General features: G+C 40.7%; 1 protein-coding gene across 1 annotated transcript in view; it reads right to left on the bottom strand.

The window, feature by feature from the left end:
* Positions 1–4,590: 4,590 nt before the first annotated feature.
* LOC137282539 (Na(+)/citrate cotransporter-like) overlaps positions 4,591–16,129 on the bottom strand; it is a 28,855-nt gene continuing 17,316 nt past the window's right edge. The window contains exons 4-14 of the mRNA XM_067814305.1: positions 15,632–15,774; positions 14,537–14,630; positions 12,897–13,043; positions 11,183–11,311; positions 10,490–10,591; positions 9,900–10,004; positions 9,598–9,692; positions 9,049–9,191; positions 8,229–8,390; positions 7,419–7,556; positions 4,591–6,709 (exon numbers count right to left, since the gene is read on the bottom strand). Of these exons, the coding sequence (XP_067670406.1) occupies positions 6,566–6,709; positions 7,419–7,556; positions 8,229–8,390; positions 9,049–9,191; positions 9,598–9,692; positions 9,900–10,004; positions 10,490–10,591; positions 11,183–11,311; positions 12,897–13,043; positions 14,537–14,630; positions 15,632–15,774 (1,402 nt within the window). The 3' untranslated portion in view covers positions 4,591–6,565. The remainder of the gene's footprint in view (positions 6,710–7,418; positions 7,557–8,228; positions 8,391–9,048; positions 9,192–9,597; positions 9,693–9,899; positions 10,005–10,489; positions 10,592–11,182; positions 11,312–12,896; positions 13,044–14,536; positions 14,631–15,631; positions 15,775–16,129) is intronic.

The following is a 16,129-nucleotide window of genomic DNA, read 5'->3' as shown; positions in this document are numbered from 1 at the left end:
GCACACATTATCTGAAATATGGCCAGTTAGCCTTATCAAAATTCCACCTTGTGGCAGATGAGTCATCACTCTGATTTATAGCGGAAAGTATTGATGGAAAATGGTCACTTCCACACAGGTCATCGTGAACTGACCATTCAAATTCAAATTCGTTAAAAACAGTTGGGTCTGCGAGGGACAGATCGAGTGCAGAATAAGTTCCCGAACCAGGATGTAAATATGTGACAGATCCATCATTAAAGGTGCATAAGTTATTGTTTGAAATGAAATCCTCTAGGAGTTTTCCTGTATTGTTGGTGTCGGTACTTCCCCACAAAGGATTGTGTCCATTACGATCACCCATGATTATACATGGTCGAGGAAGTTGTTCAAAGAGATCCTGAAGATCGGACTGTCGAAGAGCTGTAGAAGGAGAACTATGCAAAGAGCAAAGCGAAAAGGTGATCTGGAATGGAATGAATTGTGCCGACGCAATTCAAAGTTATCAGTACTTTTCAAGTGTGTCTCTTGTAAACTAAAAACCGATGGATTAAAATCTTGAGCTAATAATTGTAGATCATTAAAATTATTCCGAAGGCCTCTACAATTCCATTGAATAAAATTAATAGTGCTGTTCATGGCGGTTCAACCGGGCATCTTGAACGCGAGGAAAGTCTACTCCCTCCTTCTGGTTGTGAAGGAGTGACGTCCATATCAAGAGGTCCAAACGGATTATGAACCGTCACTGATGTTGGTGACGTTGATGGTACCTCTAAATGCTGCCCTTCGCAGCTGTTTCTTTTCTTTATTTGACAACTGAATAACCTTTCCTGGATTAGATTGTGTCTCTGGTTCTTGTTCAGTCTGTGAGGCACATCAACAATGCATCAACAATTTCTTCTTCTGTCATGTACGCCAGACAACGAGATCGGTCACGAACAATACCTCTGCAAGAGTGCAATGTCCTGTGCACAGAGACAACAACCCGTGTATCAACGAAATTTTGTAATCCTAGCAAGTTTACAGATTGCTGCCTCCGGGCACATTCAACAAGATGTGAGCCAGAACGAAGGCGTGTAACGTTGGCTACCTCTCCGCATATACCTTTGATACCCATAGATATAGCAAAGGGATTTAATTTAAATGGACCTTCATCTGCTGTTTCAATGACCAAGAATCTTGGCCATGAATCCACTACTGCTGAAGAGACTTCATCATCAGAAGATGTTGAAAGATGTCTCCGTTTGTTCGTTTTTGAACCAGGGGGAATGTGTTTAGCCATGGTACTATAAGGATGTTCAGCAAAACCCTGATCTCCACCTGCCATCGAGTGTCAACAAGGACGATCCTGCAGTGGAAACCAAACTGCAAGATCAGAGCTACAGAGATGCTATACTCCAGAAATACAGACATAAATAGCTAAGAAATAAAAAAAAAGGAATATCAGGCTCGTCCGGCCCATGACAATCTTCCTAAGAAACTTAGAATTCAGAGGTCTATATCACCAGATTGGCCCATGAGCCACCGCCTTCTGGCACAAGTTCAATTTAATAAAGTTGTCACAATCTTTAATCAACATTTCCATGCTGTGATGATTCCAAATAAACGTTGTCCATGCACAGGGCATGACGTGACCAACCGATTGATAGAATCGGGCCAATTCTACCTCCCGTCTAGGTGAAGTCAGGGCCAAAGTGGTGTGTTGAGCAACAGGAACAAGGTTGCAGGTTCCTATTGCCCTCAACCACCAGGACCCCCTCCTCCACCAACACAGGGCCGCAACCCACGGCCAACAGGTTGGTGGACCAAATATGCCCCCTGGTCCACTACGGGGGTGTTAGCGAGCTCTTGGCGTTACCCAGCACCCACCACGAGGAGGTGGCTCGCCACGGGTGCCTTGAGAACTATTAAATATGGTTAGGTGATCCTTTATATAAACAATGTTGTATACACAGTTAGAAACTTTTTTTATGAATTGTGGGAGGACATTGGTGATACATGGGGAAAGTATTTGGTTCGAATCAGTAGTTTACGAAAACTCCGAAGTTTAAGGACTTTGAGGAGAAACGCTCTTCTCAGCTGAAGCTGTAGGGAACCCTGGTATATTTTGCAATGCCTGGAGATAATATAGAGATGAAGTAATTGATGATAAGAGGAGTTTCCCTGGATGTATGTTTCCGCTCACAAGAACTGGAACAACAGCACCTTCAATAATGGTCTTTCAGATTCCCGATTACTGGAGGAGAAAGAAACTGTATTGGATGGGTTATATGACAATGCCAAGAAATGGATTTCATTGATGAACACCTAAATATTCAAGAACGAAATTCATTCTAGAAAACGATAATCAGCCAATGCCTCATAGAAGAGGAGCATACAGGATGCCATATGCATCTGTATTAATGTTGAGTTCACAATTGTACAAAAACATAGAGGAACATGCAGGAAGTCATCTACATAGGCATTAATGTTGTAGAGAGCAATAGTACTGTGGTAAGGCGTCTGCCTATCACGCTGAAGACCTGGGTTCGATCCACGGTGGATGGACCTAGGTTCGGGTCGCGAGGTGGGTACATTTGCATAGTATCCTTGGAGAAGATACTTAGATCCACATTGTCTCAGTCGACTCAATTGTAAAATTAGTACCCACGAGGATGTGCAGGCAATGTGAGTATTTAGTTCCTTGCGCTTAACCTGCAGCATAGCTGTATATTCCCCATGGAGTTGAAAGAGTATCGGAAAGTACGTTGAAACAGGTTTCACTTTCGGCGGCATTTTAAGTATAGGAAAGTACGATAGCGTTGTATGACTTCTTTGTGTGACTGTGCCCGTCACCCTTGCTGAAACTGATTCATCAAATCACGTTCATCTATGGAACACTATGGTTCCCTATCGCTTGTGTTTGGACAGTAACCTCTGACGACGTTCAAGCATAATGCGAAGTTGATTCTTTGTTCGACAGTCCATGCAAATTGCATTTGCTGATGTAAGTGTATTACACACAGATTTGACTGTTGGAAGTAATCCTGCGTGCGCGTGTGTGAAATATTTGCAAATATTTTTTGACAAAAAATGCTAAGTGGTAATAGCTTAGTGCCGCTCTCTTACCACACCACAGTGTCATATATATCCAGGCTATTATGCACCATTATGAAGCTTTGTCGACTGTCCGTGTTGGGAGTAGAACGTAAACAATTTACAAATACTGTCATACAAAATGTTATTATGCTGAAATTTTGGAGTATGTCCCTCGCCCGTAAAATCATAGGCTGTTGGCCACGTACTTTTCTTTTGGACAGTGGCTTTTGTCAAGACTAAAATACAAAGTGCGTATCCGTCGATATGCATGGAACGCATACCAGTACACATGCATAGAGCGTACATCTGTCCACGGGCATATCTGTGCACATCTGTACACATACATAGAAAGCACATTTGTGCACGTGCATAGAGTGCACATCTGTCCACAGGCATGGTGCGCACATGTGTATGCATGGGTGGTGAGTGAGTGAGTGAGTTAGTGAGTTTAGTTTTACGCCGCACTCAGCAATATTCCAGCTATATGACGGTGGTCTGTAAATAATCAAGCCTGGACCAGACAATACAGTGATGTACAACATGAGCATCGATCTGCGTAATTGGAAACCGATGACATGTGCCAACCAAGTCAGCAAGCCTGACCAACCGATCCCGTTAGTCGCCTCTTACGACAAGCATAGTCGCCTTTTATAGCAAGCATGAGTTGCTGAAGGCCTATTCTTCCCCGCGACCTTCACGGGTGGTATTCATGGATTGAGCGCATATGGGAACACATGGGTAGAGCGCACATCTCTACAAATGCGTAAAGCGGACACCTCAGCACATGCGTAGAGTTCATGTCTGTTCACATGCATATGATTCCGTTATACACCAGAACACTCCCTTAGTGTCTATATGTTGTAGTTGAGGTCAAAAGTCGGCTCGTGTGGCGGTGGTCTGAAAGCAGACAATCCAGTGAGCAGACAATCCAGTGATAATAACATGAACATCGATCTGCATAATCTGGATAAGATGACATGTGTCAGATCCAGAACACAGGATCTCGTTAGTCGCCTCTCAAGCTTTGGCTACTGCAATCAATTCTAACGCGGATCTTCAGAGGTACAATGGCAAGTGAAAAAATGGGAACACTTCTGTACAACACATTTCATGATAAGGAAATCAACAGCTGTCACCGTCCGGTCTATCCTTTGCGTGCTCGTGGTTAGAATTGGTCTTCAGCAGCCCGAACCTTTCGCAAGAGACGACTAACGAGATCGGGCTCACGAACCTGGTTGAACATGTCATTAAATCCCACTAGCACAGATAATGCACATTGTTGGTGTTGATCAACGCATTGTCTGGTCTAGACTGGAATATCTACAGATCGCCGTTCTTTACTAGAATACTGTTGAGAAACAACAGACAAACATGGCAATCTCCCTTTTATTGCAGTTCCTGCATTGTTCGGGACTCTAGGTCAGGAAGACGCACTTCTATCTTTTGTTACGACTCACAGGCATTATCGAACGCACTTCCTGCCGCAAAGGTTTCCTTGTCGGCTGGTGATTTCAAAATAGACAACAAAGTGAATACAAACTTGTTCTTTATTCTTGTTTCTATATTACCAAATACCCAATCAGATGTACCGTTTAACAGTACCACGCCCTGACTTAACGTTGTTCTGATTAAACATATGTAGTATCAAGGCAAACGTAAACATACTTGAATCGGTAGAATGGTTAACTACAGAATATCTTTTAATGAACATCCCAGCAACAACAAAATTTGAATTGTCTGGTAGTGAGTAGTTTGATGCCACCAATGGGCTCCATTTATTGTCCACGAGAGGAATCGAACCAGGGTCTTCAGCGTGACGAGGGGGCACTTTAACCATTAGGCTATCCCAACGTTCCTTTAAACGTTCTTTTCTATGGTGTATGGTATAGACAAACCAAAGATGACTATCATAGTGGAAAATCAATACGTTACAACCATGGTGATACTGTCTCAGGGAGCGGTGGGGTAGTCTGGTTGTTAGACGTTCTATTCCCCCCATGGGTACAATGTTTGAACCCCATTTCTGGTGTTCCCCCGCCGTGATATTGCCGGAATATTGCTAAAAGCGGCGTCAAACTAAGGTCACTCGTCGTCACTGGGCTGCTGGGGACTATAGGGTATGTACACATCTTTACACGTTCGGTGTTGGAACCACGTGTGGTTGGCGAGGAGTTGATAAACACCATCTTTGTTGCCTTTTTAGCCATCTCCTTCGGGATGATCATGAGACAAAATAGCTGAGCAGAGAACGGGGCTAAATACACCGAGTCTTTTCATTTGATGGTCTTTAGATTTGCCTAAATCTATTTCCCAACGCCATCAATAAAAAAAAATAATAAAAGACAAACAGAACAAGCCAACAAAGCGACAAAAGTAGACCATAGAGAAGCACAGATGAATTAAAAGTCTGAGCCGGTTTAGAAATTTCAAAAATTCCCAAATAAAGCTCTCTTCCGTTTGTAATATATACTTTACGGTCTGGAGAACAAGTATAAATGGTACCGATAAACGGAGAGCATGTTATGTTATAAATATTTTCCAAATACACTATAAATAATCCTACGTAAAGATTTTCGTCTGGAAACATGAAACAAAACCCAACAAAAACACTACCATGAGTTTGCTGAGATAATTTAACCAAGCGATTTGATATACTCATTACTCAAATTCGGCTTTCTGACACAATGAGCGACAGCACATATTTTCTATAAGGAAAGGAGGTTACTCGAATTACCTTTGTTACTCGTCAGGACGACGTTTGACTTTTTCGTCGGACGAAATGAAGATGTTTTAGAAAGAAACACAAGTGGAAGAACAGACAAATGGCAGTTATGTCAGTAGCACATTATTTTCCGGTTATAGGGAAAAAGATGTGTTTGAAGAATTAGAATTTAATAGAATTCTTGAAATGAAAGTATGCAGTTTGGCGAACGTCTAAAACAACTTACTGACTTGGTCTTAACAGATATTATCGACGGATTGATTGACGAATGTATCGTATCCCAGTTACGTAAATCGATCGTCATGTTGATCACTGGATTGTCTGGTCCAGACTCGAATATTTAGAGACCGCCTACATATACATTCTTGGTAGCTGGAATATTGCTGACTGCGGCGTTAAACCTTCGAATAGTTAGAGAGTGTGTGATAACCGCACAGCTGATGCAAGATCATCGGCCTCCGTAAGATCTTCATACAATCTCCGTACGATTCCTGTGTAGCCCTCATGAAGGTTTGCCTCGGCCTGTCCCTAACGAAATCGCACGATGCCAGAAGACAATGTGAACACAAGCGTCGCAAGCCGTGGTCATCCAGGATTCATAGAAATCAGACAGAACATCGTGGACCACTTTATCTTACGGCGCCCGTGGAAAATGTGATCCAGGTATAAGTGATAAAAGTGTGACCTAAAACAGGTTTTACAGAAATAAGAAATGTCCATAAAGTCTGAAGTGATGACGCTAGGGTGTATCAAAGGATCACGGGTAGCTGCAGCATCAGCCTAAGATTAAGTGATGTCCACCGGAAGGGTTGCGTTGAGTCTGAAGGGCTCTGGGACAACATCAAAATGGAAAATGGCGTTTCCCCATGTGGCAGTTGCCATGAGCAACAGAGGTACGGCCAAAATGTTCATCATGATTCCAGCTGTCGCCTGAAAGTAATAATGTGTGAGTGAGTTAAAATTAAGTCACATCGACAGAATTTCTGCTATAACTACAGGAGTTTAGCATACATGATTAATTAATGTTGTGATATTATTCTGTCGTCAAAGGACTTTGAAATGACTAGATTATCACATATCATGATGAAACTAGCATAGCAGTCAAGATCTGTTTTACAGTATGAAACAGGCCATGCTCACCTTAGTAGGGGCAGTGGGAACGTTTGCTTTTGGTACAAGCGTGGACCCTAGCTGGAGTTACATGTGTTGTTCGGACGCTAAATGTATCCCAAAGTTAGACATTTGTTAGACTAATGGCAGGACAAAAATAAATACACTTTGAAAGACCTGGTCCTACGCAGCCTCTGTTGACAATATTTCTGCTGTTTGTTGGAGTAGCGCTCTAAACGTTGGCTGCTTGTAAACGGCATAAGACGCTATACCGAAACGTCGATGTTGTGAAAAGTTAATCATCCCTAAAATGTTGTCATTTGAATACTTCTACGGTACTACAGTCCCCTCGAGAACACACCCAGCAACATTTATGCTTATCTACACCATCAATAATGAAAATGCAATGATGAGAAATGGTGAAATTGCGCTTGTTTATGTAACAGGTTATCTGGTTGATCGTATATTGTCTTGAAGTGATCCGACATTCATCAAATACACAATGTGTGTATCAAGTCTATACGCTTACCATGTCGGACACTTTGATGTGGCCGTAGCCAAAGACGATGGCGTTTGGGGGCGTGGCAGCGGGCAACATGTATGCAAATGAAACAGAGAGGGCTGCCGGGAACATGTAGAACAACGGGTTCACTCCAGTTCCAATAGCCTGTAGAATGGAGAGCAGGGTTCGTTTAGTCTAGGAAAACATCATCTGTGAATACTTAAGTGAGTGTGAGTAAGTTTAGTTTTACACTGCCCTCAGCAATATTCCAGCTATATGGCAGCAGTCTGCAAACAATCAAGTCTGTTCCAGACAATACAGTACAGCATGAGTATCGACCTGCGCAATTGGGAACCGATGACAGGTGTCAATCATGTCACCGAGCCCGACCACCCAATCCCTCTAGTCGCCTCTTAAGACACGCTTAGTCGCCTATTATGGCAAGCATTGGTTGCTGAAGGCCTATTTTACTTTTGACCTTCACAGATCTGTGTATTAAACTTATGAATGGTGGGATTTGAATAGAACTTATGCGGTAAATACAAACATCTTACATTTCGATAACATTTACAGACTAAATAAAATGAAATTCGTATACTGAGTTTGAACATGAACATCTGGAAAGTTAAGTAAAGTTCTTTGATTTTGTGTTAAGAAAATCGTGAGTCAGTGAAATGAAATTGTTTTAAGTCAATTTTTTGAATTTGTATAATGATTACATGGACACATGTTGTAGTCAGCTTTCTTAATTCCTGATGAACCAATTATAGGCTATGACGTCATTTATATTACACACTACACCACTGACGAAAACACAAACACAAACATGTCGCGTACCAGGTTGGAGAGGATCGGCATAACAAGTGTTGCTGTTGCTGTGTTGCTGGTGACCTCTGTTGCTGCAGCACACACGTAACAGATAATCAGAAGCAGTAGCCACGGATTCAGGCCCTTCATCACCTGCAGCTGAGTACCTATCCAGTAAGACAGGCCCGACTCCTGAAATGAACACAAAGTACAACTAGTTACTTTTCTGTTAAGCAGTATCCAGAGCGAGTATGATTTTACGCCGCTTTATGCTTTACGTTAAAAAACAACAAACAAACAAACAAACAAACAAACAAAAGCCCGAACAAATTACACCATTAATGACACACACTTTGTACCCATGTTAGGAATCGAACCCGCCTTCTCCGTAACGAGCAACGCTTTTATTACATCCAGGCTTTGCAAGAGCATTATATGTGTCGAAGCAAACAAACATGCATCTTTGACAATAAAGATCCTACCCAACAGCCCTCAGCAAGAGCATCATTATATGTGTCCAAGCAAACAAACATGCATCTCTGACAATAACGATCCAACCCTACAGCCCTCAGCAAGAGCATTATATGTGTCCAAGCAAACAAACATGTATCTTTGACAATAAACACCCTACCTCACAGTCCTTAGCAAGAGCGTTATATGTGTCCACGCAAACTAACATGCATCTTTGACAATAAAGATCCTACCTCACAGCCTTTAGCATGAGCGTTATATGTGTCCAAGCAAACAAACATGCATCTTTGACAATAAAGATCCTACCTCACAGCCTTTAGCATGAGCGTTATATGTGTCCAAGCAAACAAACATGCATCTTTGACAATAAAGATCCTACCTCACAGCCCTTAGCAAGAGCATACCCGCCTCCTAGCAGGAGGAAGAGTGCCCATGGCATCTTCTCGTGGAGGACCTTCCACGTCAGTAACGGTGTGATTGGAGCCTCCGCTTCTGCCTTCTCTTCTTCAGTCATTTCATACGCTGTAGAAAAAAGTACACTTGAAGGAGGTCAAGTTTAGTACAGAGTCTGCAGACATTTTCAGCTAAAGTTGGAAAACCAAATGTTTTATAAAATTAAACCTAAACGATTATATTTTTTAAACAAACACCTGGCAAAACTGTTATTTATTTCATGGTCCACCCCTTCTTAAATCATAACTACCTAAGCACTTTGAGCGTTTTCTGTATTTTCTATGGATAAAATCCCATTCCGTCTCCAAAAATTGGTCGACTCTAAGGAGATTTTGAAAGTTATATCCCACATCTACCTAAAGTAGGTGTCTGTAAGTGCCTATCATTTACAATTTCAAACATACAAAGATTGTTTTACAAAGATACAAAGTGTGACGGACAATTTGATAATTCAGTGTTTCAGAACGAAACTTACAATTTTTCCGGAGACAAAAGACACGTGGTAGTTTGGAAGGAAAAACAAACAGCAGCACTGCTAAGAAAACTGCAGGGGTCGAATCTTTTACCAAGCTGCAAAGAAAATGTCTCTTACAAGTTCATGTTTGGGGTTTTATTCAAATTCGTTATATAATATCGAAAAAATGTGGGTCAATTTGAGTTGTTGAAAATGTCACATAGAGTTCAGTTTCTACAGGTTTGTGGTTATAGCTAAGATGCTTCTTGTGGTGATTTCAAAAGAAATGAAAAAGACCGTTACGTTACAATTTGAAAACTTACTTATGGTCAAATCGATCTCCCCAGCCACCAACTCCTCCGAGATCTCGAGAGACCCAGAATATAACCAGTAGACCAAATAAGACCATGACATTGGCCTGGGCGTACCTGATGACAAAGCACATTACAATGCAGTAAACATTTGCAGGAAAATATGCAGCATATTGAAATATTTTACCAGTGAGAAATCTTCTGAAATACCCGCTATGTATAAGAAACATCAGGAAGCAGAATCCTTTTCTTTGAACGGCCTTGAGCGCAATGCAAGGTAAGCTTGCTGATAGCACGTTCTGGACTAGTTGACGACTTTATTACTTCAATTGTAGGCAAACATCTGCACCAGACCCATACGTTTCGTAAATGTGGTAATTTCATTTGCTGATTCCGATGTCATTTTATTATCTTTTTCTCAAACCCACTATAAAATGATTGTGTAACACATAACACAAAACACATATAATTCCGTGAGTAATGTGTCATTACAATAGGTTGCAGTACACATATGCGAATACATTGTGTTGGAACAATTGCTATAACTGTACACTTCCTCCAGGAAGAAACAGAACCCGAGAGTAATAGAAATGAAAGCTCACGTGATGGGGCCAAGTTTCTTGTACTCTGTCACGATGACGTTTCTCACTTTCCGGGACTGGATCTTTCTTATAGGATCATCGCTGAAGCAAGTGCAGAGAACCCTGCAATATGAAATTAAACAGGTGGTCATTATTCCATTCTGAGAGGAAGTGCAGGGCATTTCCAAGTGACGAAAGCTATCTTACTTTGTGCCAAACTAGGACACCTCTTCGATGGCATGAACGACTATTAGCTAAACAATGTTTCTATTTTTAACTGTCATGTTCCGTATATATCGCATCCATTTAATGACCCAAACATGGTGAAAAATAAAGTAAATGCTATAATGCGTAGTAGTGTTTAAGGTACATTTAGTGCTGGGAGAGTGGCGATGTGTCGCATCATAATAAAAGAGGTCGGATGGTTGATTTGGTGTTTAACGCTGCACTCGACAATATTCCAACAGTATATGTACAGAATTGAGCACGTTGGGCCTGTTCCAAAATTGGTCTTCAGCACCACATGATGTCGTTAGAGGTGACTAATAGGTTTTCAGCCTCTCTTGATGCATGTAATGCTACCCCAAGTGCATAGAACGAAGCTCATTTTGTCAATCACTGGCATGTGTTGCCCAATCACGATTATTTCCAGACGGTCGTCATGCAGATAGAAGATTGTAGAGTGCGTCGTAAACAATAGCCAAATATTCTTACTTGCATCTAAGGTACAGAATGTTGAGCCAGCACCAGCAGACAATGAGGACGACAACAGACAAGGGGAATCCGTAGGCCATCCAGGAGGCAAAGTTGACGGGGGACTCAATACCACGGGCGTTGTATAGTCTGGAACAGCATGTTGTTACCATTAATTATAATCCCATTATCGTTAAAAATTGTCGTTTATACAACCTCATCAGCGGTTCGATAAACTGAATCGTTTTTAGTAAAATCAGAACTTGACGCCATGCTTTCTTCTGACCCTGGACAATAACAACCTCCCAAAAACAAATACAAAACTGGCCTTGCTTAATCACTGTCTTACACGTCCATTTACTCATTAAGACTGAGAATTGTAGGTATATAACTCATTCTACACTCACTCATCTGTTGTAGGTATATAACTCATTCTACACTCACTCATCTGTTGTAGGTATATAACTCATTCTACACTCACTCATCTGTTGTAGGTATATAACTCATTCTACACTCACTCATCTGTTGTAGGTATATAACTCATTCTACATACACTCATATGTTGTAGGTATATATCACTCATTCTGCACTCACTCATCTGTTTGCCCTTTCAGAACGAGATTTGGTCCAGTTCCTGTAAGACTTGCGATGCCTCCGGAGTTAGCCCCATACGCAATACATAGAGACAGAGCCTTCTTCAAACGGGTAAACTCTGCTTCGTCGGATATGTCTGATCTATCGCTGCAACGAGGAGTTGTAACATGAAACGTCCGTAAAATATCGCATTGTCTTGTTCATACGAATCAAATGTTGATTGCTATACACCATTATGATGTGTCGCTTTTAATGTAATTCCTTGTAAATATTTCCACTTGGTAGCCTGTTTCCAACGCAAGTTAGATTAATGTGGCTTAGAGGTGAATATTGTCGATGTAAGCACGGCTCTTGCAATACGTTATCTCAGAATTTCATTGACTGCAGTGCCTCCATTTTGTACTTTCATCGTGATACATTTGTATGGATTTGTAAACTTAGTTAATTTTATAATGCAGTTCTAAATTACAACACATTTCTTAACTGTTTGTTGGTTTCGAGTCCAGTTCTTCCACGGACTGATTACTGGGATCGTTTCAGTTTCAAGATCCTAATCAACGCGTAACAATACTTACTACATAATTAATTACACGGTTTGAACATTAATGAAACGATTATTATTACCAACAAACATAAGAATAACCGACTTGAACGCACCAGTTGAAGGACAAAAGTGACAGATCGGGTTTAGCTCTAGTAACATCCATATCGTGCCTCAAGATTGCCTGTTCCGTCACTCGTCAAGATTCAAAGTATTTGTATGAAACTAAATGGTCATCTACAAATGGCCGACTATTCACATTTATGTTGTCTTTTACGCCCAATATTATTGCCTTTGGCGAATAATCGAGAGTGATTTTCTGCTGACCTTGGACAATAACGACCTCCTAAAAACAAATACAAAACTGGCTTTGCTTAATCACTGTCTTACACGTCCATTTACTCATTAAGACTGGGAATTGTAGGTATATAACTCATTCTACACTCACTCATCTTTTGTAGGTATATAACTCATTCTACACTCACTCATCTGTTGTAGGTATATATCACTCATTGTACACTCACTCATCTGTTGTAGGTATATAACTCATTCTGCACTCACTCATCTGTTGTAGGTATATATCACTCATTCTGCACTCACTCATCTGTTTGCCCTTTCAGAACGAGATTTGGTCCAGTTCCTGTAAGACTTGCGATGCCACCGGAGTTAGCTCTATACGCAATACATAGAGACAGAGCCTTCTTCAAACGGGTAAACTCTGCTTCGTCGGATATGTCTGATCCATCGCTGCAACGAGGAGTTGTAACATGAAACGTCCGTAAAATATCGCATTGTCTTGTTCATGCGAATCAAATGTTGATTGCTATACACCATTATGATGTGTCGCTTTTAATGTAATTCCTTGTAAATATTTCCACTCGGTAGCCTGTTTCCAACGAAAGCTGGATTAATGTGGCTTAGAGGTGAATATTGTCGATGTAAGCACGGCTCTTATAATACGCTATTTTAGAATTTCATTGACTGCAGTGCCTCCATTTTGTACTTTCATCGTGATACATTTGTATGGATTTGTAAACTTAGTTAATTTTATAATGCAGTTCTAAATTACAACACATTTCTTAACTGTTTGTTGGTTTCGAGCCCAGTTCTTCTACTGACTGATTACTGGGATCGTTTCAGTTTCAAGATCCTAATGAACGCGTAACAATACTTACTACATAATTAATTACACGGTTTGAACATTAATGAAACGATTATTATTACCAACAAACATAAGAATAACCGACTTGAACGCACCAGTTGAAAGACAAAATTGACAGATCGGGTTTAGCTCTAGTAACATCCATATCGTGCCTCAAGATTGCCTGTTCCGTCACTCGTCAAGATTCAAAGTATTTGTATGAAACTAAATGGTCATCTACAAATGGCCGACTATTCACATTTATGTTGTCTTTTACGCCCAATATTATTACCTTTGGCGAATAATCGAGAGTGATTTTATCTCGTTTTTGTGTTGACATAAAGTTAATGTCCCAAGCAGTGCGCAACAACGGAAGACTCAAGTGTCCACTGTTTACCATACATGATACTAGCAGATTTAAATACGTCATATACTTTATGGACAAGAACGTCATTGTATTCTTTATACGACATATCAGGGCCAATTCGTACTCCTTAAACAGGTGAGTGATGGTGAGGCAGAATGAATTATCTCTGAAACGTCGTATAAAGTAGAAATAAGATATATTTCTTATCCATAAAATGTGTCATGTATTCATGTTAGTTCAACTTCCAAATGCCTTTCAAGAACTGGAAGATTGATCCGTTCTTAGAGCTGCATTTCTGGGGCATTTGTCATCACAGATGTTCTTTTATTTGTTCATCAATATCTCATTTTTGTGTCACCTTTTTTGTTTGGTCAGTAATCATGACTGATTTTCTCTGGTATTGTTGTTGACAGAAACTGTTGCCCTAAGTATAAGTATTTCTTGGATATTGACATGGAAAATAAAAAAAAGTGATGTAATGCATGTTTCCCATGTGCTGAAACCAACGTATATGTCTATGGTGTAAATAAATATAAAATACATAGAGAGAATGAACCAGGAATTCAGAGCCACAATCATAATTTTCACACTGACGTTAGGTACTCAAACCCAAACAACTGGGCCATCAGCATCTGTAACGTGGGCTGGAACTTTAGCCTAAAGGATACCTAAAGGATACCTAATGGATATAATCTTGAAATGTGGTGGAATAGATTCTGACAATAAACTTACGACGGTTGGACCTGTAACTTCTCCACTGGTGGTTCCTTTTCTTCCTTTTCAGCCTTTTTGTCGTTACTTGATTCTTTCCAATTCATTTCAATTTCTGAAAAGGAAAATATGTCTCACAAATGGAAAACAAATTTGAAAGATTGCAAAGATCACAAAGAGAAATACTTTATCGACAACTGGAGAACAAGACGTTGGTAGGTTTTTTTATAATAATAGGTTTTATAACTGTCTGGCATGTACAGTTGTCTCTCGAAACTCAAGTTAATATTAATCCTTTGTTGAATTAGTGATGCAAAAGGACATAAATCTGTGTGAACTTTAAGAAGGAAGAGCGGTGAAGATGGGCATTTTCTGTCAGATAACTTCTTGGAATGTGTGATTCATATTACTGCTCATCAAAAGATTTTTCGGGTCAGTAAATTTGCCGAAGAATATATTTTGTTTGTTTGAGTGTGTTGGGTCGTACAAAGCCATAGGACTATGGTCTGTAAATGTTCGAGTCTAGACAGACAGACAACACAGTGATTGACATAGTTAGCATCGATGTTGGGATATGACGAACATATATACACGAACCAAGTCAGCTAACCTGACCACACGGTGCCGTCAGCTGCCTCACACGACAAGCATAGGTTCCTGCAACAGTCTAGAAACTACTTCCGACTGAAGAACAGCATCCACGAGCATCCATTGTCGGTCGAAGATTAGACACGGGCTAATCGCTATGGCGTCACAGCCAGTGAAAAGGGGTTGTTGTGATAAATCTTTCCTGTAGGTAAGGAACCTACCTGAGACCCGTTTCACAAATCTCTCGTAAGTTTACGATCTCGAAAGCTTCCTCGTAACATGCCTACCTACTGTACTGTAGCATAGGAGGTACTAAGATTACGAGAAAAGTTACGAGATCTTAGGATTAGGAGAGCTGTGTGACACGGGCCTTTGATCTTTAGACGGGTCTCTCATATCCTTCAGCTGCAGGAGAATGCCGGCTGACTAATACAGGTGTAACGTACCTCCCTGATCTTTAGACCAATCTCTCATATCCTGCCTTCAGCTGCAGGAGAATGTCGGCTGACTAATACAGGTATAACGTACCTCCCTCGTCTTTAGACCGGTCTTTCGTATCCTTCAGCTGCATGAGAATGGCGTTGGCTATTGGGATCATCATCGCCGTTGTTGCGGTGTTGCTGATCCACATCGACAGAAACCATGTTGCTATCATCAACCCAAGCATTAACCTGTTAAAAATAATAGTGTTTTTTGTTGTAAGATTTTTCTTGAATGGGTTTAGGCCGCATTATTTCTGCTGATCACGATGGCGGTCAACCCAGTGGTTGATACTATGGGCAGCATCCAAAAACCTTAACAAAGTCACAAAGCCCAAACTACAGCGAGCAGAGTTATTGTGACTTGGATAAACATGCTGTCGGAATATAGACGTTATTCGAATGTTCTGTACAGCGTCGATATTGAGTTTTTACGTAAGAGGAATTTCAGCTGGTAAACATATAGTATCTGCCAGTATATCATAAAGGTGTAATATGTAAATCCTCGATCAGTAAATGGCTAATATGTCATTCTGCATTTGATCAC

Source organism: Haliotis asinina, chromosome 1, assembly GCF_037392515.1.
Source record: "Haliotis asinina isolate JCU_RB_2024 chromosome 1, JCU_Hal_asi_v2, whole genome shotgun sequence".
Taxonomy (NCBI): domain Eukaryota; kingdom Metazoa; phylum Mollusca; class Gastropoda; order Lepetellida; family Haliotidae; genus Haliotis; species Haliotis asinina.
Note: the sequence above shows the minus strand (reverse complement) of the source record. Positions and strands in the feature narration are given on the sequence as shown.